The sequence below is a fragment of the Engystomops pustulosus genome, chromosome 2 (genome assembly GCF_040894005.1).
Source record: "Engystomops pustulosus chromosome 2, aEngPut4.maternal, whole genome shotgun sequence".
Classification (NCBI taxonomy): Eukaryota; Metazoa; Chordata; class Amphibia; order Anura; family Leptodactylidae; genus Engystomops; species Engystomops pustulosus.
In genome coordinates, this window is record NC_092412.1 from 247,224,720 (window position 1) to 247,251,183 (window position 26,464).

At 48.9% G+C, this 26,464-nt stretch overlaps 1 protein-coding gene across 2 annotated transcripts in view; it reads left to right on the plus strand.

Moving 5' to 3' along the window:
• Nucleotides 1-8,278: 8,278 nt before the first annotated feature.
• DOP1B (DOP1 leucine zipper like protein B) overlaps nucleotides 8,279-26,464 on the plus strand; it is a 67,783-nt gene continuing 49,597 nt past the window's right edge. For both annotated transcript variants that reach the window (XM_072138736.1, XM_072138737.1), the window contains exons 1-2: nucleotides 8,279-8,416; nucleotides 16,035-16,196. In XM_072138736.1, the coding sequence (XP_071994837.1) occupies nucleotides 16,059-16,196 (138 nt within the window). In that variant the 5' untranslated portion in view covers nucleotides 8,279-8,416; nucleotides 16,035-16,058. The remainder of the gene's footprint in view (nucleotides 8,417-16,034; nucleotides 16,197-26,464) is intronic.

Sequence of the window (26,464 nt, forward strand, 5' to 3'; positions counted from 1 at the left end):
GAACTTTGAGGCAGATGGGCTACAGCAGCAGAAGGTGCCACTCCTTTCAGCTGAGAACAGGAAACTGAGGCTACAATTTGCACAAGCTCATCGAAATTGGACAGTAGAAGATTGGAAAAACGTTGCCTGGTCTGATTTCTGCTGCGACATTCGGATGGTAGGGTCAGAATTTGGCGTCAACAACATGAAAGCATGGATCCATCCTGCCTTGTATCATCGGTTCAGGCTGGTGGTGGTGGTGTCATGGTGTCTTTGGGCCCCTTGGTACAACGCCACAGCCTACCTGAGTATTGTTGCTGACCATGTCCATCCCTTTATGAGCACAATGTACCCTGTAACATCTGATGGCTACTTTCAGCAGGATAATGCGCCATGTCATAAAGCTGGAATCATCTCAGACTGGTTTCTTGAACATGACAATGAGGTCACTGGACTCAAATGGCCTCCACAGTCACCAGATCTCAATCCAATAGAGCATCTTTGGGATGTGGTGGAACGGGAGATTCGCATCATGGATGTGCAGCCGACAAATCTGCGGCAACTGTGTGATGCCATCATGTCAATATGGACCAAAATCTCTGAGGAGCTTCCAGCACCTTGTTGTATCTATGCCACGAAGAATTGAGGCAGTTCTGAAGGCAAAAGGGGGTCCAACCCATTACTAGCATAGTGTACCTAACAAAGTGGCCGGTGAGTGTACGTCCCCCATACGTTCGTGTGAATATAGCCTAAAGTGTATATATTCTTTATGTCTGTGTGTTTATATACTGTTTGTAAGTGGTAGTATATGTTGTGTTAAAACTGTATACATGGTAAAATAAGGTAAAATAAGGTATTATATGTGTGTATTTGAACTGATAGTAAATGGAGCCTGGCTACAAAGACTAATTAGTCATTCCAACATCACTGTAGGAATATCAAAGGTGGAACCAAAACGCATTAAGGTGGTAGAAAAAAGGTCCGAACATATACCACAGGGCCTAATAATTAGTTTACATAAATTATAAGCATATTGATTAAAGCTCACCTATAAAAAAGCGGCCTCCTCCATAACCCTTTTATGTCCCATACATATATGAGGGAAGCATTTATTAAAATATTGATAGGGTAGATAAATGGACTATAATTAGGCTGTGCAAAAGGGATCTATCCCTGACAGTAGTTCTGGAGATTCCTTCTTCAGCCTTGTAGGCACCTTTTTCATCCTATCCTTTGTTGGATAAACGACTCTTATAAGGAAGAACTTTCATGAACTCTTCAGTAGGTTAATGAGCTTAGCAAGCTCCGTCATCTCCATAGAAATGAATGAAGCAGAACGGACATATACGGCCGTCTAAACTGCTTATTGATGCTTATCAGCAAGTTTGGCCCTATCCTTGGTGGCAAACCCCTTTAACATGGCAACTGTTGCCTCGAACAATAGTGAGCTGTTCCAGTCCTTTTAGTGAAAAAGGGTCCCATAAGTTGCTTTTTTATATACAGTTGTGAATATTTAACACTAGATGGCACTGTGACTATTCGATACTGGAGGCACTGTGCTAATTGAACATTAAGGGGGCAGAGTGATTATTGGGTACTAAGGGACATTATGACTATTAAACACTAGGGGGTACTGTGCCTTATGAACACCAGGGGGGCCTGTAACTATTGAACAATAGGGGGCAGTACGTCTATTAAACACTAGGGGGTGGTATAACTATTGGATACCAGCGGGCACTGTGACTATTGTACACTAGGGGGCATTGTGGCTATTGTACATTAGGGGGCACTGTGACTATTGTACACTAGGGGGCATTGTGTATATTGTACACTAGGGGGCAGTGTGACTATTGTATACTAGGGGGCATTGTGACTATTGTACACTAGGGGGCACTGTGACAATTGAACACTAGGGGACACTGTGCCTTATGAACACCAGGGGGGCCTGTAACTATTGAACACTAGGGGGCAGTATGTCTATTAAACACTAGGGGATGGTATAACTATTGGATACTAGGGGGCACTGTGACTATTGAACATTTTGGGACCATATGACTATCTAACACTAGGGGGAACTGTGACTATTGAACACTAGGGGGCACTGTGACTATTGTACACTAGGGGGCATTGTGACTATTGTACACTAGGGGGCAGTGTGACTATTGTACACTAGGGGGCATTGTGACTATTTGACTCTAGGGTACACTGTGACTATTGTACACTAGGGGCACTGTGACTATTGTACACTAGTGACCACTGTGACTACTGAACACTAGGGGGACACCGTGACTATTGTACACTAGTGACCACTGTGACTACTGAACACTAGGGGGACACCGTGACTATTGTACACTAGGGGGCACTGTGACTATTGTACACTAGGGGGCACTGTGACTATTGTACACTAGGGGACACTGTGACTATTGGACACTGGGGGGCACTGTGACTATTGTACACTAGGGGGCACTGTGACTATTTGACGCTAGGGGACACTGTGACTATTGTAAACTCGGGGCAGTTCTACTATTGAACACTAGGGGGCATTTTGACTATTGTACACTAGAAGCACTGTAACTATTGAACACTAGGGGGCAGTATGTCTATTAAACACTAGGGGGTGGTAGAACTATTGGATACCAGCGGGCACTGTGACTATTGAACATTTCGGGACCATATGGGGGGAACTGTGACTATTGAACACTAGGGGGCACTGTGACTATTGTACACTAGGGGGCATTGTGGCTATTGTACATTAGGGGACACTGTGACTATTGTACACTAGGGGGCATTGTGTCTATTGTACACTAGGGGGCAGTGTGACTATTGTACACTAGGGGGCATTGTGACTATTGTACACTAGGGGGCACTGTGACTATTGAACACTAGGGGACACTGTGCCTTATGAACACCAGGGGGCCCTGTAACTATTGAACACTAGGAGGCAGTATGTATATTAAACACTAGGGGATGGTATAACTATTGGATACTAGGGGGCACTGTGACTATTGAACATTTCGGGACCATATGACTATCTAACACTAGGGGGAACTGTGACTATTGAACACTAGGGGGCACTGTGACTATTGTACACTAGTGACCACTGTGACTACTGAACACTAGGGGGACACTGTGACTATTGTACACTGGGGGGCACTGTGACTATTGTACACTAGGGGGCACTGTGACTATTTGACGCTAGGGGACACTGTGACTATTGTAAACTCGGGGCAGTTCTACTATTGAACACTAGGGGGCATTTTGACTATTGTACACTAGAAGCACTGTAACTATTGAACACTAGGGGGCAGTATGTCTATTAAACACTAGGGGGTGGTAGAACTATTGGATACCAGCGGGCACTGTGACTATTGAACATTTCGGGACCATATGGGGGGAACTGTGACTATTGAACACTAGGGGGCACTGTGACTATTGTACACTAGGGGGCATTGTGGCTATTGTACATTAGGGGACACTGTGACTATTGTACACTAGGGGGCATTGTGTCTATTGTACACTAGGGGGCAGTGTGACTATTGTACACTAGGGGGCATTGTGACTATTGTACACTAGGGGGCACTGTGACTATTGAACACTAGGGGACACTGTGCCTTATGAACACCAGGGGGCCCTGTAACTATTGAACACTAGGAGGCAGTATGTATATTAAACACTAGGGGATGGTATAACTATTGGATACTAGGGGGCACTGTGACTATTGAACATTTCGGGACCATATGACTATCTAACACTAGGGGGAACTGTGACTATTGAACACTAGGGGGCACTGTGACTATTGTACACTAGTGACCACTGTGACTACTGAACACTAGGGGGACACTGTGACTATTGTACACTAGGGGGCACTGTGACTATTGTACACTAGGGGACACTGTGACTATTGAACACTAGGGGGCACTGTGACTATTGGACACTGGGGGGCAATGTGACTATTGTACACTAGGGGGCACTGTTACTATTTGACGCTAGGGGACTCTGTGACTATTGTAAACTCGGGGCAGTTCGACTATTGAACACTAGGGGGCATTTTGACTATTGTACACTAGAAGCACTGTAACTATTGAACACTAGGGGGCAGTATGTCTATTAAACACTAGGGGGTGGTAGAACTATTGGATACCAGCGGGCACTGTGACTATTGAACATTTCGGGACCATATGGGGGGAACTGTGACTATTGAACACTAGGGGGCACTGTGACTATTGTACACTAGGGGGCATTGTGGCTATTGTACATTAGGGGGCACTGTGACTATTGTACACTAGGGGGCATTGTGTCTATTGTACACTAGGGGGCAGTGTGACTATTGTACACTAGGGGGCATTGTGACTATTGTACACTAGGGGGCACTGTGACTATTCTACACTAGGGGGCACTGTGACTATTGTACACTAGGGGGCACTGTGGCTATTGTACACTAGGGGGCACTGTGGCTATTGTACACTAGGGGGCACTGTGACTATTGTACACTAGGGGGCACTGTGACTATTGTACACTAGGGGGCACTGTGACTATTGTACACTAGGGGGCAGTGTTACTATTGTACACTAGGGGGCACTGTGACTATTGTACACTAGGGGGCACTGTGACTATTGTACACTAGGGGGCACTGTGACTATTGTACACTAGGGGGCACTGTGACTATTGTACACTAGGGGGCACTGTGACTATTGTACACTAGGGGGCACTGTGACTATTCTACACTAGGGGGCACTGTGACTATTGTACACTAGGGGGCAGTGTGACTATTGTACACTAGGGGGCACTGTGACTATTGTACACTAGGGGCAGTGTTACTATTGTACACTAGGGGGCACTGTGACTATTGTACACTAGGGGCACTGTGACTATTGTACACTAGGGGGCACTGTGACTATTGTACACTAGGGGGCACTGTGACTATTCTACACTAGGGGGCACTGTGACTATTGTACACTAGGGGGCAGTGTTACTATTGTACACTAGGGGGCAGTGTTACTATTGTACACTAGGGGCACTGTGACTATTGTACACTAGGGTATCTGAGCAAATGAGGGATCCTGCACAGCGAGATATCAAAAAAGTGGGTATATGGACACTGTTAACAACTCATGAACAATTCCCAGAAAAGATGTGCCATAATAACCCAACGGTAAATTGAAAATAACCTTTATTAATTACAAAAAGACCAGACACACAATATAAAATCACTTAAAAAAGTGTGCTATGACACTCAAGACTCGGTGTGGTGAGTAAGATAAAGTCACCAACACTCAACCTCTGATTGCACAAATCAAGGCAGTGCGAGCTCAACAATGGTTATAACATATAAAACCAGTAGACAATATATGTGCAGTTAATACATATCAAAAGACAATGCAGTATAAATCAAAGTAACCAGGATAAGATAGACACTATAAAAGTACAAACATCAAAGTCAGAAAACAGTCATGGCTACTAAACAAGAGCTCACTACAGAGCAAACCAGGGTATAGGCATTACCACCCCACGCGTTCCGTCACTCAAGGTGACTTCATCAGGGGAATGAAGCCCAGAGTTCACATGGCATCCTTTTATGTGTATATCGAGGGGTCCCCCCACCTACCAGAGCGGTGATCCTCACCTGTGCATAATTGCGGTCAGATCGGCGGTAGTGCCATGGCGGCGCTTGTGGATGACTCAGGCTAGGAGTGCGCGTGCGCACAAGTCAGACCGCGAGAGGTTATTATGGCGCATGCGCGCCAAATCTGTCGCACGGAGTATCTACTGCGCATGCGCTCAATTTTAGTTGCACAAAAGTAACTGCTGGGTAGTGGCTTTGTGCATTATGTACAAGAGTAAGGTATAAGCGCCACAGAATAAAATAATCAGTGCAACGTAATTGATCAGAAAATCAAGTTGTGAGATACACTAAAGTAGTGCCTCACCTATTAAGAGAAATACAAAAATATACAGGATCAAGATAAATAGTTATAGAGTATCCGTGAATTAACGGCGCCTTACATAAATTCCAAAGTGCCAAAGCGTGGTGGCATGAAACCTAATACATATAGTAAGATAAGTGTAATGAATAAATAGATAAATATATGAAACGCGTTTTATTAGAACCCACAGCGTGCATAAAACATATAGCCCCAGACAATGTCGAACTATGAGAATAGTACCATATAGAGGAACAGGCGTAACAGACAAAGATACATGTTCGGCGACCACAAGAGCAAAACCCAACGGGGGTATTGAAAAAGAGATATGTCGAGCAGTAGCTATGGGGCGCAGCTTGCGACATCCACAAGAGGCACCAGAAATTACGGTACGACTAAAACGACCCCTAGTGTAGTCTTATAAGTAGGGTTGTGGGGGGGGGGACCCTCACACATAAACACAGATGCCAAAAAATTCCTTTAGATAAAGAAATATCTGGTCAGAAAGTAGGTATCAAAAGCAAGTGCTAAATATTAATATCACATACAATTAATGAATGTATAAATCATTTAGTATATCAGAGACGATTGGTCTAACAGAGTGTCAGTCAGTCCCCATGTGAAATGGAAACAGGCAGGCCACCGGACAACAATAAAACACAATTAGACATTGAGGAGAGGTCCGCGTCTCAAATGTATTGAGACATCGCAGGTAAGTATCAGAGTTTCGAAGAAGGTTTTTTGATTGTAATTGGTTTGTTCTCAACATGATCTTAGAGAAATCCGAGGATAGTGAATGAAAGATTGTTAAAGTGACCTGGTGAAAACGAAAAACAAATGGTGCTTATCAGACTACAATAGGCAAACTGGGTGTGTTTGAGAGATGTGAACCCCCACATACCGTGACGTGATTAAGGGTATATCTAAATACCTGACTATAAGGCTACATTCACACGAACGTATGGGGGACGTATATACGGCCGACGTATATACGGCCGATATACGTCCCCCATACACTCCTATGGGCGCACGGCACCCTACGGGAGCGGTACGGTGCAGCACACGTGCGGCACCGTACCGTTCCGTACCCGGGAGAAAGATAGGACCTGTCCTATCTTTCCCCGTAATACGGCGCCGTGCGCCATAGGTTGCTATGGAGAGGGGCGGGGGTGAGCTGCGCTCACCTCCTCCTCCTCTCCCCGTACACTGCCGTTGCCCGCTACGGTACGGTACGGGCGGGCAACGGCAGTGTGAATGTAGCCTAAGGGGATGAGTGATCCCTGAGCGTGTCAGAACAAGAAAGAGTGAAGAAGTGTAACCAACAAAAAGCAAGTGAAAAGGGGGGAGGGAAGAAAAAGGGGAAGAGGAGGAAAGAAAGGAAAAAACAGAAAAAAGAGGAAAGGAGAGGGAGTGAAAATTAAAACAAGTGAAGAAAGGAAGCGAACACTGCCAGTCCTGCCACCCCCAAGCTTAAACAGCCTGCGGGCTTGGAATGCCATTGGGTGCCAAAGTACCAAGCTTGTAAATCCACCAAGCTTCCTTGCGTAGAAGCTCAAGTGTGATGTTGCCACCCCGTATCGATGGACGGATCATGTCGAGAGCAACAACTCTCAGGCCGCGTGTCCTACCTGCATGATGTAGGCGAAAATGCATAGCAACGGTGGATAGGGTCTTGCCTTGTGAAAAACTGGATTCAGCATGGGTGATGGTAGACAAATGTTGCTGGATCCTCCTCCTGAGCTCCTGGGTCGTTTGGCCCACATAAATCTTCTCACAGGGGCAGATTAGTGCATAGATTACATTTCTTGATTTACAGTTAATGTAGGAATGTAGGAAGATTGTACACTAGGGGGCAGTGTGACTATTGTACACTAGGGGCACTGTGACTACTGTACACTAGGGGCACTGTGACTACTGTACACTAGGGGGCAGTGTGACTATTGAACACTAGGGGGCACTGTAACTATTGTACACTAGGGGGCAGTATGGCTATTCCAGTCTTGATTGTCTCCAGTGTATTTGTAGTCTCGCAGATAAATGATGTCATATGTGACGTCATCCTGTCATTACACGCAGGACTGTAGTGAAGTGACATACAGCAGTCATCTAGACTGCGCCAGCAATGAAGGAGTTAATCTAGCCCGGCTGACGTCACCATCAACGACAGATCCTGCAGAACGAAATAGACTGCGGGACGCTACCAAGCACTTCAAAGGGGGATTCTGTGAACCTGCCTACAATAAATCATGTGTTCAGTCGTGTAGGACATTATCATTTGCTTTGTTACATTGTTTATTTATATTAATTAAAACAATTGTCCTACAATGACGTGACATCGAATAGCGAGAGATGTTTGTAGGAAAGAGCTCCCCCTATTCCAGTAATGGTTGGCTCCGTTGGCTGGCAGTCCTGTACTGTCTGTCAGACCAGTGGTGTCCACATCGCCAGCACCTTGTACCCGAGACGGGAGGTGGATGCCGGGCAGGGCGGAGCGCGGGACACGGCCGAGCCGCCAGGTGGGTGCAGACACGGCGGACACATGATGGGGGTGTACCCGGGGGTGCCCCATATGTCATACACTGCTGCCCCCTCAAATCACTGCAGGGACCCACCTGCACTGACAACATGGTACGTACCAGTGTGATAACTGACCACTGGCCCTGCTGGACTATAGGGACCACTACACCCCCTGGACTATCACCCTCTATAGTGACCACTGCACCCCCTGGACTATCACCCTCTATAGGGACCACTACACCCCCCTGGACTATCACCCTCTATAGGGACCACTACACCCCCTGGACTATCACCCTCTATAGGGACCACTACACCCCCTGGACTATCACCCTCTATAGTGACCACTACACCCCCTGGACTATCACCCTCTATAGGGACCACTACACCCTCTATAGTGACCACTACACCCCCTGGACTATCACCCTCTATAGTGACCACTACACCCCCTGGGCTATCACTCTCTATAGTGACCACTACACCCCCTGGACTATCACCCTCTATAGTGACCACTACACCCCCTGGACTATCACCCTCTATAGTGACCACTACACCCCCTGGACTATCACCCTCTATAGTGACCACTACACCCCCTGGACTATCACCCTCTATAGTGACCACTACACCCCCTGGACTATCACCCTCTATAGTGACCACTATACCCCCAGGACTATCACCCTCTATAGTGACCACTACACCCCCTGGACTATCACCTCCTCTATAGTGACCACTACACCCCCTGGACTATCACCCTCTATAGTGATCACTACACCCCCTGGGCTATCACCCTCTATAGTGACCACTACACCGCCTGGACTATCACCTCCTCTATAGTGACCACTATACCCCCTGGCCTGGACTATCACCCTCTATAGTGATCACTACACCCCCTGGGCTATCACCCTCTATAGTGACCACTACACCGCCTGGACTATCACCTCCTCTATAGTGACCACTACACCCCCTGGACTATCACTCTCTATAGGGACCACTACACCCCCTGGACTATCACCCTCTATAGTGACCACTATACCCCCAGGACTATCACCCTCTATAGGGACCACTACACCCCCTGGACTATCACTCTCTATAGTGACCACTACACTCCCTGGACTATCACCCTCTATAGTGACCACTATACCCCCAGGACTATCACCCTCTATAGTGACCACTACACCCCCTGGACTATCACCTCCTCTATAGTGACCACTACACCCCCTGGACTATCACCCTCTATAGTGATCACTACACCCCCTGGACTATCACCCTCTATAGTGACCACTATACCCCCAGGACTATCACCCTCTATAGGGACCACTACACCCCCTGGACTATCACTCTCTATAGTGACCACTACACCCCCTGGACTATCACCCTCTATAGTGACCACTATACCCCCAGGACTATCACCCTCTATAGTGACCACTACACCCCCTGGACTATCACCCCCTCTATAGTGACCACTACACCCCCTGGACTATCACCCTCTATAGTGATCACTACACCCCCTGGACTATCACCCTCTATAGTGACCACTACACCCCCTGGACTATCACCCTCTATAGTGACTACTACACCCCCTGGACTATCACCATCTATAGTGACCACTACACCCCCTGGGCTATCACCCTCTATAGTGACCACTACACCCCCTGGACCATCACCCTCTATAGTGACCACTACACCCCCTGGACTATCACCCTCTATAGTGACCACTACACCCCCTGGACCATCACCCTCTATAGTGACCACTACACCCCCTGGACCATCACCCTCTATAGTGACCACTACACCCCCTGGGCTATCACCCTCTATAGTGACCACTACACCCCCTGGACTATCACCCTCTATAGTGACCACTACACCCCCTGGGCTATCACCCTCTATAGGGACCACTACACCCCCTGGACTATCACCCTCTATAGTGACCACTACACCCCCTGGACTATCACCCTCTATAGTGACCACTACACCCCCTGGACTATCACCCTCTATAGTGACCACTACACCCCCTGCACTATCACCCTCTATAGTGACCACTACACCCCCTGGGCTATCACCCTCTATAGTGACCACTACACCCCCTGGACTATCACCCTCTATAGTGACCACTACACCCCCTGGACTATCACCTCCTCTATAGTGACCACTACACCCCCTGCACTATCACCCTCTATAGTGATCACTACACCCCCTGGACTATCACCCTCTATAGTGACCACTACACCCCCTGGACTATCACCTCCTCTATAGTGACCACTACACCCCCTGGACTATCACCCTCTATAGTGACCACTACACCCCCTGCACTATCACCCTCTATAGTGACCACTACACCCCCTGGGCTATCACCCTCTATAGTGACCACTACACCCCCTGGACTATCACCCTCTATAGTGACCACTACACCCCCTGGACTATCACCCTCTATAGTGACCATTGCACCCCCTGGACCATCACCCTCTATAGTGACCACTACACCCCCTGGACTATCACCCTCTATAGTGACCACTACACCCCCTGGGCTATCACCTTCCTCTATAGTGACCACTACACCCCCTGGACTATCACCCTCTATAGTGACCACTACACCCCCTGGGCTATCACCTTCCTCTATAGTGACCACTACACCCCCTGGACTATCACCCTCTATAGTGACTACTACATCCCCTGGACTATCACCCTCTATAGTGACCACTACACCCCCTGGACTATAATTCTCTATAGTGACCACTACAAGTCCTGGACTATCACCCTCTATAGTGACCACTACACCCCCTGGACTATCACCTTCTCTATAGTGACCACTACACCCCCTGGACTATCACCTCCTCTATAGTGACCACTACACCCCCTGGACTATCACCCTCTATAGTGACCACTGCACTTCCTGGACTATCACCCTCTATAGTGACCACTACACCCCCTGCACTATCACCCTCTATAGTGACCACTGCACCCCCTGGACTATCACCCTCTATAGTGACCACTACACCCCCAGGACTATCACCCTCTATAGTGACCACTACACCCCCTGCACTATCACCTCCTCTATAGTGACCACTACACCCCCTGGACTATCACCCTCTATAGTGACCACTACACCCCCTGCACTATCACCCTCTATAGTGACCAATACACCCCCTGCACTATCACCTTGTCCTCTCACTGCTGTGCTCTTAGCTCTCTGCATTTATTTGCACATCCCCTCCTGAGTGATTGCTGTCTTATACAGCAGACATCAGCTAGAATAGAGGTGAGAGGCTGTGCAGCAGATCACTGCTGAGAGCCAAGTGCACAGCAGTGTGAGGACAAGCTACAATCCTGAAACAAAATCCAAATGTCACAGTCCTGCTGCTACTAACAACATACACAAGTTCTTATTACACATCTCTCCAGGGACAATACCTACTACCTGCTGACAGATTCCTTGGGGGGTGCATGATGCATCAGCAGAAGTCTGGGAAAGCTGGGTGAGCTCTGTTATGGCGGCCATGTTTGTCCTGGAACAGGGAGGACACTGCGCTATTGTCTATGTTGGAATTCCTCCTGTATAATCGATCTTTACTGCTTCCTGATGATGAACTGTGTGTATTGTGCACCCACATCCGCAGTCCCCATTATCACCAGTCCTAGAAGAGCTGCAGTTTCGCTTCTGTGTCTCAGTTTTAGAGTTTGCAGTCATCGGATGTGAAGTCTGTAAATATTTGAGTCTGGTTCCTCCTGTGTTTGAGCTGCCATGTTGTATCACCTGAGGGATGTGGAAATCTACTCCCAGCAGCCATCACTCCATACGGAGAACTCGGGAAGGGAAAGGGGCTTTCCGGGCTCTGCCGATCTCACTGCAGGAGTCGGAGAACATTCATTTCTATTGGATCTAAGCTGCAGTGACTCATTTTGACCACTATAAAGAGAATGGTGCCGTCTATACAATGTCTTAATGTTAGTCACAGTGCCTGCCCCCCCCCCTGTAGTCACAGTGCCTGCCCCCCCCCTGTGGTCACAGTGCCTGCCCCCCCCCCTGTGGTCACAGTGCCTGCCCCCCCCCCCTGTAGTCACAGTGCCTGCCCCCCCCTGTAGTCACAGTGCCTGCCCCCCCCTGTAGTCACAGTGCCTGCCCCCCCCTGTAGTCACGGTGCCTGCCCCCCCCTGTAGTCACGGTGCCTGCCCCCCCCTGTAGTCACAGTGCCTGCCCCCCCCTGTAGTCACAGTGCCTGCCCCCCCCTGTAGTCACGGTGCCTGCCCCCCCCTGTAGTCACGGTGCCTGCCCCCCCCTGTAGTCACGGTGCCTGCCCCCCCCTGTAGTCACAGTGCCTGCCCCCCCTGTAGTCACAGTGCCTGCCCCCCCTGTAGTCACAGTGCCTGCCCCCCCTGTAGTCACAGTGCCTGCCCCCCCTGTAGTCACAGTGCCTGCCCCCCCTGTAGTCACAGTGCCTGCCCCCCCTGTAGTCACAGTGCCTGCCCCCCCTGTAGTCACAGTGCCTGCCCCCCCTGTAGTCACAGTGCCTGCCCCCCCTGTAGTCACAGTGCCTGCCCCCCCCTGTAGTCACAGTGCCTGCCCCCCCTGTAGTCACAGTGCCTGCCCCCCCCTGTAGTCACAGTGCCTGCCCCCCCCTGTAGTCACAGTGCCTGCCCCCCCCTGTAGTCACAGTGCCTGCCCCCCCCTGTAGTCACAGTGCCTGCCCCCCCCTGTAGTCACAGTGCCTGCCCCCCCCCTGTAGTCACAGTGCCTGCCCCCCCCCTGTAGTCACAGTGCCTGCCCCCCCCCCTGTAGTCACAGTGCCTGCCCCCCCCTGTAGTCACAGTGCCTGCCCCCCCCTGTAGTCACAGTGCCTGCCCCCCCCTGTAGTCACAGTGCCTGCCCCCCCCTGTAGTCACAGTGCCTGCCCCCCCCTGTAGTCACAGTGCCTGCCCCCCCCTGTAGTCACAGTGCCTGCCCCCCCCTGTAGTCACAGTGCCTGCCCCCCCCTGTAGTCACAGTGCCTGCCCCCCCCTGTAGTCACAGTGCCTGCCCCCCCTGTAGTCACAGTGCCTGCCCCCCCCTGTAGTCACAGTGCCTGCCCCCCCCTGTAGTCACAGTGCCTGCCCCCCCCTGTAGTCACAGTGCCTGCCCCCCCCTGTAGTCACAGTGCCTGCCCCCCCCTGTAGTCACAGTGCCTGCCCCCCCTGTAGTCACAGTGCCTGCCCCCCCCTGTAGTCACAGTGCCTGCCCCCCCCTGTAGTCACAGTGCCTGCCCCCCCCTGTAGTCACAGTGCCTGCCCCCCCTGTAGTCACAGTGCCTGCCCCCCCCTGTAGTCACAGTGCCTGCCCCCCCCTGTAGTCACAGTGCCTGTCCCCCCCTGTAGTCACAGTGCCTGCCCCCCCCTGTAGTCACAGTGCCTGCCCCCCCCTGTAGTCACAGTGCCTGCCCCCCCCTGTAGTCACAGTGCCTGCCCCCCCCTGTAGTCACAGTGCCTGCCCCCCCCTGTAGTCACAGTGCCTGCCCCCCCCTGTAGTCACAGTGCCTGCCCCCCCTGTAGTCACAGTGCCTGCCCCCCCCTGTAGTCACAGTGCCTGCCCCCCCCTGTAGTCACAGTGCCTGCCCCCCCCTGTAGTCACAGTGCCTGCCCCCCCCTGTAGTCACAGTGCCTGCCCCCCCCTGTAGTCACAGTGCCTGCCCCCCCCTGTAGTCACAGTGCCTGCCCCCCCCTGTAGTCACAGTGCCTGCCCCCCCCTGTAGTCACAGTGCCTGCCCCCCCCTGTAGTCACAGTGCCTGCCCCCCCCTGTAGTCACAGTGCCTGCCCCCCCCTGTAGTCACAGTGCCTGCCCCCCCCTGTAGTCACAGTGCCTGCCCCCCCCTGTAGTCACAGTGCCTGCCCCCCCCTGTAGTCACAGTGCCTGCCCCCCCCTGTAGTCACAGTGCCTGCCCCTTCCTGTAGTCACAGTGCCTGCCCCTTCCTGTAGTCACAGTGCCTGCCCCTTCCTGTAGTCACAGTGCCTGCCCCCCCCTGTAGTCACAGTGCCTGCCCCCCCCTGTAGTCACAGTGCCTGCCCCCCCCTGTAGTCACAGTGCCTGCCCCCCCCTGTAGTCACAGTGCCTGCCCCCCCCTGTAGTCACAGTGCCTGCCCCCCCCTGTAGTCACAGTGCCTGCCCCCCCCTGTAGTCACAGTGCCTGCCCCCCCCTGTAGTCACAGTGCCTGCCCCCCCCTGTAGTCACAGTGCCTGCCCCCCCCTGTAGTCACAGTGCCTGCCCCCCCCTGTAGTCACAGTGCCTGCCCCCCCTGTAGTCACAGTGCCTGCCCCCCCTGTAGTCACAGTGCCTGCCCCCCCTGTAGTCACAGTGCCTGCCCCCCCTGTAGTCACAGTGCCTGCCCCCCCTGTAGTCACAGTGCCTGCCCCCCCTGTAGTCACAGTGCCTGCCCCCCCTGTAGTCACAGTGCCTGCCCCCCCTGTAGTCACAGTGCCTGCCCCCCTGTAGTCACAGTGCCTGCCCCCCCTGTAGTCACAGTGCCTGCCCCCCCTGTAGTCACAGTGCCTGCCCCCCCTGTAGTCACAGTGCCTGCCCCCCCCCTCTGTAGTCACAGTGCCTGCCCCCCCCTCTGTAGTCACAGTGCCTGCCCCCCCCCCTCTGTAGTCACAGTGCCTGCCCCCCCCCTCTGTAGTCACAGTGCCTGCCCCCCCCCTCTGTAGTCACAGTGCCTGCCCCCCCCCTCTGTAGTCACAGTGCCTGCCCCCCCCTCTGTAGTCACAGTGCCTGCCCCCCCCCTCTGTAGTCACAGTGCCTGCCCCCCCCCTCTGTAGTCACAGTGCCTGCCCCCCCCCTCTGTAGTCACAGTGCCTGCCCCCCCCCTCTGTAGTCACAGTGCCTGCCCCCCCCTCTGTAGTCACAGTGCCTGCCCCCCCCTCTGTAGTCACAGTGCCTGCCCCCCCCCCCTGTAGTCACAGTGCCTGCCCCCCCCCCTGTAGTCACAGTGCCTGCCCCCCCCCTCTGTAGTCACAGTGCCTGCCCCCCCCCCTCTGTAGTCACAGTGCCTGCCCCCCCCTCTGTAGTCACAGTGCCTGCCCCCCCCCCTGTAGTCACAGTGCCTGCCCCCCCCCTGTAGTCACAGTGCCTGCCCCCCCCTGTAGTCACAGTGCCTGCCCCCCCCCTGTAGTCACAGTGCCTGCCCCCCCCTGTAGTCACAGTGCCTGCCCTCCCTGTAGTCACAGCGCCTGCCCCCCCCCCCTGTAGTCACAGCGCCTGCCCCCCCCCCTGTAGTCACAGCGCCTGCCCCCCCCCCTGTAGTCACAGCGCCTGGCCCCCCCAGTGGTGCTGGCCCTGGCCCCCCCAGTGGTGCTGGCCCTGGCCCCCCCAGTGGTCCTGGCGCCTGCCACCAGTAGTCATCCAGTATCCATCGGTGCTATTAGCTTCACAGCCTCTGTGCACTGTAGTAAGTGAGTCCATTTTCCACAGCCCTGCTCCTACTACACAGAGGTGTAATTTGCTCAAAACTGCAAAAGGTCTTGCAGTAAATCTGCATGAATGTCCATTAAACCTCCCGCTTATGTGGGCCTGACCTACCTGCTATGGGAGGTGAACGCTACAGAGGAAGCCTCCATATTGCTGCACCCCGCCCTCATCTTGCCTCTGTTTTGCAGGGCGTCCTCTAGAAAGGATGAAATATGGATCCCGAGGAGCAGGAGCTGCTGGGGGACTACAGATACCGCAACTACTCCTCCGTCATTGAGAAGGCCTTGAGGAACTTCGAATCGTCCACAGAATGGGCTGATCTGATCTCCTCGCTGGGGAAGCTCAATAAGGTAGGAGGAAGGGGGGGGGGGTTGACCTCGGGAGAGCCGACCCCGGAGACCCTCAACCATCACCGACCACTTACCATTTGCTGATTGTGGGGGTCTTACAGATGGGACCACCAGGGATAATGAGAGCGGGGGTCTATAGTGCTTGCGTTTTAATCCTGATGAATGGTGCGGCAGCGTGCATATCACCTCCTGCTCCATTCATTTCGGGTTCAATAGACCCCCCAATTTTGGGATTTATGTGAGTCCCATCACCTATTTGCAAGTTAACCCCTATGGACAACCCCTTTAAGTCCATCAGTATCCTACCAATCAGACCCTCTGGTCTTACAACAATAGGGGTCCCAGAGTGATGGGGCGTCCAGAAGTCCTATAGAATTCAATGAAGTGGATCAATGGACGTGTGAACCAGCTCTCAATTTATAGGGAGCATTCGGGTTGGGACTTGTAGTAGTCACTCAGAATTTTGGAGTAGTTAATTGTTCAGAACCGAGGACGCCCCTCAGCGCACTTGTAGTATTAACAATCCTGGAATATGATTCTATATTTCACAGTCCTGCTGCTACTAACAACAAACACAAAGGTCTGATTACAAATCACTCCAGGGTCAATACCAAACACTGACTGCGCAGGGCACAGCATTGTAAGGAAACACTCCTAGAGAAGCTACAATCCAGAAATATAAATCCATAAATCACAGTCCTGCTGCTACAAACAACCTACACAAACGTCTGATTACACAGGGACAATTGATAACAATGGCTGCAAAGAGCTCTCAGGGAAGCTGTAATCCTGGAATATAAATCTATTTTTCACAGTCCTGCTGCTACTAACAACAAACACAAAGGTCTGATTACAAATCACTCCAGGGTCAGTACCAAACACTGACTGCACAGGGCACAGCATCGTAAGGAAACACTCCTTGTGCACTTAGAGAAGCTACAATCCAGAAATATAAATCCATGAATCACAGTCCTGCTGCTACTAACAACATACACATAGGTCTGATTACACATCTTTGCAGGGACAATAGATAACAATGGCTACACACAACACTCAGGGAAGCTGTAATCCTGGAAAATAAATCCATTTTTCACAGTCCTGCTGCTACAATTGCATTTTTAGAAATGCGTCAGATTGGGGTCAGGCAGATGCACGGTACAATATGCGATGGTGGATTTACTCTAGGAGGAGCTTTCAGATCTCCGCATTGTATAAACTTGATACAATTGTAGCAAAACCTGAGCCGTGAGACTGATCAAGTGTCCTCAGGATTGTTCCCATTCACTGACAGCAAGCCGGGGTATTGCAAGTAGATTGGAATTTGAACACCAAATGTGTTAGTAATTTGCAGAATACCCTTAGGATACACAAGAGATAGAAGTACAAGTCCTGTGCAGCGACCATGAGACATCACTAAGAGCCGGATCCTGTTTGTCCGCTGACACTTCCTGCTTCTCCCTGTTTGTGTTTCCAGCCTCTTGTTCTGCGTCTTCCTCCCCCCAGGAGTCTTTATCTGGAGAAGCCGCCGACCCTCCAGCATTTCCAGACAGACTGGTTTATAGGACCAGAGAGGAGGAATGGATCAGTAAAGCGCACAGAGCCAGGAGTACAGACCAACAAGGGGGTGCAAAAGTATCCACACCCCTGAAATTATCCCCAATATCCAATGTTACAGCAACACAAAGCATCAAGTGTTTGTACAGAGAGTGACATGTGTATTGGCTAATTTGTAAACTAATCCTTGTGTGGCCTGAGGTTCCCTCATTAAGTAATGTCATGTATGTACACAGTGACTGCACCAGCAGCAGAATAGTGAGTGCAGCTCTGGAGTATAATACAGGATGTAAGTCAGGATCAGTACAGGATAAGTAATGTCATGTATGTACACAGTGACTGCACCAGCAGCAGAATAGTGAGTGCAGCTCTGGGGTATAATACAGGATGCAACTCAGGATCAGTACAGGATAAGTAATGTCATGTATGTACACAGTGACTGCACCAGCAGCAGAATAGTGAGTGCAGCTCTGGGGTATAATACAGGATGCAACTCAGGATCAGTACAGGATAAGTAATGTCATGTATGTACACAGTGACTGCACTAGCAGCAGAATAGTGAGTGCAGCTCTGGAGTATAATACAGGATGTAACTCAGGGTCAGTACAGGATAAGTAATGTCATGTATGTACACAGAGACTGCACCAGCAGCAGAATAGTGAGTGCAGCTCTGGAGTATAATCCAGGATGTAACTCAGGATCAGTACAGGATAAGTAATGTCATGTATGTACACAGTGACTGCACCAGCAGCAGAATAGTGAGTGCAGCTCTGGGGTATAATACAGGATGTAACTCAGGATCAGTACAGGATAAGTAACGTCATGTATGTACACAGTGACTGCTCCAGCAGCAGAATAGTGAGTGCAGCTCTGGGGTATAATACAGAATGTAACTCAGGATCAGTACAGGATAAGTAATGTAATGTATGTACACAGTGACTGCACCAGCAGCAGAATAGTGAGTGCAGCTCTGGGGTACAATACAGGATGTAACTCAGGATCAGTACAGGATAAGTAATGCCATGTATGTACACAGTGACTGCACCAGCAGAATAGCGAGTGCAGCTCTGGGGTATAATACAGAATGTAACTCAGGATCAGTACAGGATAAGTAATGTAATGTATGTACACAGTGACTGCACCAGCAGCAGAATAGTGAGTGCAGCTCTGGAGTATAATACAGGATGTAACTCAGCATCAGTACAGGATAAGTAATGTCATGTATGTACCCAGTGACTGCACCAGCAGCAGAATAGTGAGTGCAGCTCTGGAGTACAACATATAATTAGAATGTACTTGGAAAGTTTCACGTGCTGTAGATAAATACTTTGTTCAAATTCTCGGAAATCTTGTTCAGAGGTTGATTTTTCACTTCTCTTTTAATGGTTTTGACCAATTATTACTCTTTGATGTAGAGAAGTTGTTCATCAGGTCTGTGCCTTGGGCAGAGTAGCCATGGAGGCCTTGCTGGTGTAGGGCTGAGTTCACACGGTTGTCATACATACCTCTCTGTGGCTCCTGTCATGTAACCTCTATCATGGGGACGTATTATATAACAAGTCACTGCTGTGGGGACCTTTTGGTTTACAGATTTTATTAATATTTATAGAATTCAGGGCATTACTTTGTGTCAGTCTCTATGACGTCAGATGTATTCCCTCAGGATCTGCTCTGATCATTGGGCTCAATGATGATGCGCCATACTGCAACTTCAACATATTTGTTGGAAAGATGAACTTGGAAAAATTAATACAAATTAAATTGAAACTCCTGTGTATTCTTGGTTCTGGGCTTGACCCACTTTGCACTGCTCAGATAGTAAGATTCCTTTGGACCCACTATACGTGGACCACACATGGCACCGGCATGCAACTTTTAAAATCGCAGTCATATTTGATCAGATCCAGTGACAGCCGTGACTAGACGTGGCCTCAAGGACTTTTTCACAGGCCGATTCACTGCTCATTTGTCCCGGCTTCTAGAAAGAGATTGATGCTGCCGGCTCTGCATGAACGCATCAGTGAGCGGGCAGGGAGAGGCTCATGCTACCTGTGCCAGCTCCCACTACACGGGTGAGTGATACCCGCTGCATCAAGGATGTGTCAGCCTGTAGTGGTGTGTGAACTGGTACATGACACCTAAAATGGGATTCCTCCTTGTGATGTTCACTATACAACAAATCAGACCTCACAGCAAACTCCTAAGATAAAGGATGTAACTCAGGATCAGTACAGGATAAGTAATGTCATGTATGTACACAGTGACTGCACCAGTAGCAGAATAGTGAGTGCAGCTCTGGAGTATAATACAGGATGTAACTCAGGATCAGTACAGGATAAGTAATGTCATGTATGTACACAGTGACTGCACCAGCAGCAGAATAGTGAGTGCAGCTCTGGAGTATAATACAGGATGTAACTCAGGATCAGTACAGGATAAGTAATGTCATGTATGTACACAGTGACTGCACCAGCAGCAGAATAGTGAGTGCAGCTCTGGGTATAATACAGGATGTAACTCAGGATCAGTACAGGATAAGTAATGTCATGTATGTACACAGTGACTGCACCAGCTGCAGAATAGTGAGTGCAGCTCTGGGGTATAATACAGGATGTAACTCAGGATCAGTACAGGATAAGTAATGTCATGTATGTACACAGTGACTGCACCAGCAGCAGAATAGTGAGTGCAGCTCTGGGTATAATACAGGATGTAACTCAGGATCAGTACAGGATAAGTAATGTCATGTATGTACACAGAGACTGCACCAGCAGCAGAATAGTGAGTGCAGCTCTGGAGTATAATACAGGATGTAACTCAGGATCAGTACAGGATGAGTAATGTCATGTATGTACACAGTGACTGCACCAGCAGCAGAATAGTGAGTGCAGGTCTGGGGTATAATACAGGATGTAACTCAGGATCAGTACAGGATAAGTAATGTCATGTATGTACACAGAGACTGCACCAGCAGCAGAATAGTGAGTGCAGCTCTGGAGTATAATACAGGATGTAACTCAGGATCAGTACAGGATAAGTAATGTCATGTATGTACACAGTGACTGCACCAGCTGCAGAATAGTGAGTGCAGCTCTGGGGTATAATACAGGATGTAACTCAGGATCAGTACAGGATGAGTAATGTCATGTATGTACACAGTGACTGCACCAGCTGCAGAATAGTGAGTGCAGCTCTGGGGTATAATACAGGATGTAACTCAGGATCAGTACAGGATAAGTAATGTCATGTATGTACACAGTGACTGCACCAGCAGCAGAATAGTGAGTGCAGCTCTGGGGTATAATACAGGATGCGACCTGTAAGGTTCATTTTGGGTCAATGATGATGGTGTAAATTCCCGAGTATCTGAATCACATGATGTGCGGTTGTATAAGTTCTTGATGTTTGAGCTTCTTCTATCAGGCAGCTCTTGAGATTCCGCATTGTCCTAATAATATAAGATCATGAATTTTTTATCACATTCATCCATTATAATAATGATCAGTATCTACAGAAGATGTTTGAGTGTTGAGGAAAAGCCCGGTGGCCCTTAGTCATAGATATTGATTAAAATTCAGTGCATGGGTGACTGGGTGCCCTCCTCTCATAATCGGGTCTCACCATGAGAACGTTGGAGTCCTCTACCAACTCTTAAAGGTGCAGTCACAATGGGCAGATGTTCTAGAGATTAGAAGTGGAAGATTGTTTTCCTGCAGTCCTCTCTTTGTTAGGGGTTAGACCTAGCTGCTGTGACTCGCTTCTCCCCCCTCCCCTCTCCATAGATTATTTTATGTGAGCTTCTGTCTGTCTCACTAGCAGGATGAAATTCAGCAGAGATGAAAACAGATTGGCAGAGAAGGAGGGAGGATGATAAAAGCTAAAGTAAGAGGAGAAGGAATCTATTTCCTCTGAACTTCCTTGCACTATTGATTTATTTAATTTTTTTTTTAATTTTCTGATTCCTTAAATCATAGGGTTAAATATTTAGTGTTTCCAACTTCCAGTCCCACATCCCCCAGAATGCACTGAGTTTCGTTTGGGCTGCTGAAGAAGATGGTGATGGTGTAATTATCTGCTGTGTAGTAATCCATAGACGTGAAGATAGTGGCAGTGACTGCTGTATAGTCCAATTACAAGCCTGCTATAGTAAGTCAAAGTGAAGGAGATCAGTGGACAGGACTCAGAGCACAGCAGTGTGAGGACATGTACCCTAGTGCTACAATCCTGGAATATGCATTCATATTTTACAGTCCTGCTGCTACTGACAACACACACAAAGGTAAGATTAATCAGATCACCAGGGACATACCTATCACTGGATACCGAGAGCATAGAGCACAGCAGTGTGAGGACATGTACCGTAGTGCTACAATCCTGGAATTTGCATTCATATTTTACAGTCCTGCTGCTACTAACAACACACACAAAGGTAAGATTACTCGGATATACAGGGACAATATCTAACACTGGCTGCCGAGAGTACAGAGTACAGCAGTGTGAGGACATGTACCCCAGTGCTACAATCCTGGAATATGCATTCATATTTTACAGTCCTGCTGCTACTAACAACACACACAAAGGTAAGATTACTCAGATCTCCAGGGACATACCTAACACTGGCTGCCGAGAGCATAGTGCACAGCAGTGTGAGGACATGCACCCTAGTGCTACAATCCTGGAATATGCATTCATATTTTACAGTCCTGCTGCTACTAACAACACACACAAAGGTAAGATTACTCAGATCTCCAGGGACATACCTAACACTGGCTGCCGAGAGAACAGAGCACAGCAGTGTGAGGACACAGTTTTCTTTGTGCACTCTTACGCCTTTGTGAACCTCGTCTGTCTGTGATTGGAATTCCCCTTTAATGATAATTGCCCTAAGAAGTTTATTACATAATTGTGATTTTTCAACCTTTGCAAAACTCTTCCTATGACCTTTGTGTCTCACGTGTCGGTAATTCTTAGATGTGCTGGGGATTTAAAGGGATTGTTCAGTTTTTAAATTGGAAGTTAGCTATCATACAACGTATAAAAACTTGCCTGCCGGTATTCCCATTGAATCCAGCTTCTCCATTGGTCCTCCTGGCCCTGGTTTAACTTTGGTTTTATTATTGGGATCATGAGTCACTCCCCTGACTCCGAAGTGGGTCGTGACTAGTGCCACCACTGATTGGCTGTAGTGGTGAAATCAATGTCATTCTCTTAAAGGGGACCATTCACCGCCTTTAGCTTCTTGAACTCTTTGGACCCTTTAATAGTTACAGCTTCAATGATTCCGGAAGAGTTGGAATTTTTTCTGTAGCTTCCACCGTTCCCGAGCGATTGGTGCTGTTAGTTTCTTTGCCTAGTATGCTGAAGAGCTTCTATACAGACAGGTGGGCGGTCCTGGGCTGGAATGGGCATCCTGGCCCCACCCACCTCACAGTTGAGAGCCTGGTTTCTGTATTGGTGATTTCTTTGGATTGGTGAGGGCTAGAGAAAAAATTCCAACTGCTCCGGAATCAGCGAAGTGACACCTATTAAAGGACGGAAAGGATTTGATGTGTTTTTTTAAATATATTGGTAGTTGTGTGAATCCTTCCAATGGCAACTTTCTTCTCCGTATGGAAAGACCCTATTGTGTCTAGAGGGCGGAGGGTAGAGAAAGATCAGGCAAGTGGATGTAGACATGACTGATCCTTTCTCTCACAATAGTTGCCCCAGACTGCACTCTCAGCCTAGCATGCATGTATCCATCCATCAGTCAGAAGGAATAGCTGTTGGATGAACGAGTGCTTTCTGGACATTTAATGGTGCTGATCTTATGTGGGTCACCTGTGCTTCTCAGTCCCGTGCTGTGTAGGACGCAGGAATCTCCCGATTGTCTGGATTTTGGCTGCAGGTTGTACACGTGCTCGCGGGGTGTGTCCGGACCCGAGAGAGTAAACAATGTTCAACAGGATGTGGAAGGATCTGGTAATAACGCAGCAGCTGTCGCTCCGAACATTGTGGCGAAACATTAGATTATATACTTTGTTTTCATTATATATGAGTTTCAAGAACCCTGCTTGCTGTCAGTTAATTGAAACTTTTAGTGTTCACTTGCAATGGATTAAAAAATTTATCCTGGCCATGTTATGGAGCTTGTGTGGGGTATATACAATCTTCTAATATCAACTGTATACTGCAAGTATTGACTGCAATGGCTGCTACCGCTGTAGTTACGCCCCCGGTCCCACACGTCCCCCTTGTTGTATATGGTCACACATGCGAGCTGCCGCTGTATTCAGTTCTTTTATCTTATCTCTGCAGTCTGTATTTTTAGTCTGCAGTCCTGTTGTTGTAGGGGGAGACCTAGCTGCTGTGACTCACTTCTTCCCCCTCTCCCTTGTCTAGTTCTTCAGGACCCCTGGAGATGCCAAGATACAATACATGACCAATTGGCAACAAAACAACCCCTAATCTCATGATCTCAAATATGTAGGACAAGCTCTGCAACAGAGACAATGAAACATGATGAAGAATGTAGGTTTTTATTCACTGACAGCAAGCAGTGATCATAAAAATAGCAATGCTCTGGAGCTGAAATAATATTATAAAGCAGCAGATTACAGCGACGTGACTTCTATATAGAAGTCAGGAAACTTCCGCTTAAACATTCGTTGTATATTGAAATTAAAGTTCTGAGAACTTTTAATTTTTAAAAAAAAAAAGGGGAACAGTTTGGAAGTGGGTGCGGAGATAGTTACTGGAAGGACAACGCCTGAAGGATGTCGTAAGGAAAATTGTTTTTCCCCATTGCATCATATCATCATAAACTGACAAGGCGAACGGTTATCCTGGGGTATGCCAATCAATGCTGCGGGGTATCCGTTCACTTCGTCAGTTTATGCTGCAGTTTTTTTAGGTAACTTGTGGATGTGCGTTATATAACCACTTCTTGACCAAATTCTGCAAGAACTGGAATATTGTACTCCTTCGGGGCCCAAAGCGCCATGATCCCTCTATGTAGACAGTCAGACTCGCGGAGCAGCATAATATGGTCCCCCCGTATGACAGATCACTGTGACTCTCTGTATCAGCGATCTCAATAAAGTTTGTCACGTTGTCACAGTCTTGAGGAGATCTTATAGTGGGCATTTAACCACTTTGATGCTTTGGTCCATAGTGATTCCAGCATCTAAGGGGTTATGGAGGTAATGGAAGACCATAAATTGCTGGATGCCAGTGTAGTTACAAGACACCCAAAACGCTATTGTTTATTGAAAGAAATAAAAAAAAAAAATTTGAATATTCTGTAGCAAAGACCTAAAAATGTTTTTTTTTCTGTTGTAAATTTAAGAAAAAAATTAATTAGGAAAACCTATTTGAATGTGGTATTGCTGGAGAGGATAATAGGACACAAATCAGGGGGCGTGGACGTCAGACAACCCGACTGATTCGGACAAACCGCAGAATTTAAAAACGAAATTGTGTCACAAGATCAGCACTCACATACACCGGGAAGAAGAAGGTGAACTCCGGCGCGGATGCACGATCTTAGTGAATCGCGGCAGACCATAATCTTCGTCGGACAACGCACAGCGGGGATCGCGACGGGATGGGTAAGTAAATGTGCCCCACTGGGTTGAGGTGCCGTTGTTTAGTAGCAGCAGCACTGTGGTAAAATGGACTTGGTGTACTCACACTGCTGTGCTCTTAGCTCTCTGCATTAATCTGATCCACAGCTCCTCTCTCCTACCCAGAGTTAGAGCTATAGCAGGCTTCTGGTTGATTACTACAGAGCAGAGGGGCTGTGGAGCCGTTCCGTTCAGAGAGCACAGAGCACAGCAGTGTGAGGACATGTCTCCAGTGCACTCGGAGAAGCTCCAGACATGGAAAACAAACCCATTCTCCACATGTTGTGAGTTTGGGTTATATGTGTGTAATGCTGTCAGTACATGGACTGTGACTGTGTAAACCGGGCCGACCAGTCTCCATCTTGGAGAGATTTCCCAGATTTACACTATTATATTTCACTTTTCTCTAACCTGCATTTTATTCCATTTGTGCGGAAATACTAGAAACTGAAATCCTTGTTCTTATCAGTTCTGGAGATGAATACTCATGTAAACCATCCCTCAAGGGGATCCTACCCCTCCAGCGCATGTCCCTGGCACCTCTCCATTCTCTTATCAGTGTAGTATCCCGCCTCGGCCCTGCATCTGCTCAGCTGACATCAGCCAGGCAAGAAGAGGCTCGTTTTCTCCAAAAATTTCCCTTACTGAGGTTTTGCCCCACTGAACTGGCAGCGCCCTAGGGCAGGGGAAGAAATGTCCCTTCTAGAATTCCCTCTTTTATATGAAATCTCCCCTGTTTACTTATAAAAAAAACTCCCCAAAGTCAAAATATGACTCGTCTCGACTCATTTTCACATGAGATGAGTCAAGTTTGGTGGTTGCAGGGGAAGTGTCACTTCAGAAGCCTCTGTCTTCTGTTGTATAGGACCTAGAAACATATCTTTTTATGTCATATCAAAGATAAGAATCTCATCTTTCAGGTCACAGCGTATGGCTTTGTGAGCTACCGAACCGAAGATACAGGTAGCTAAAGGCATGTTTGGAAATGTGAGCGATAAAGATCCAGTTTTGCACCAAGCGTGCTTACATGTTGGTGTGTGTTCCCTTCTCGCAGGATCTGCTCTTCTTTTAGCTTCTTAGGACCTTGTTTTTACAAAAAAATGGCTTTTT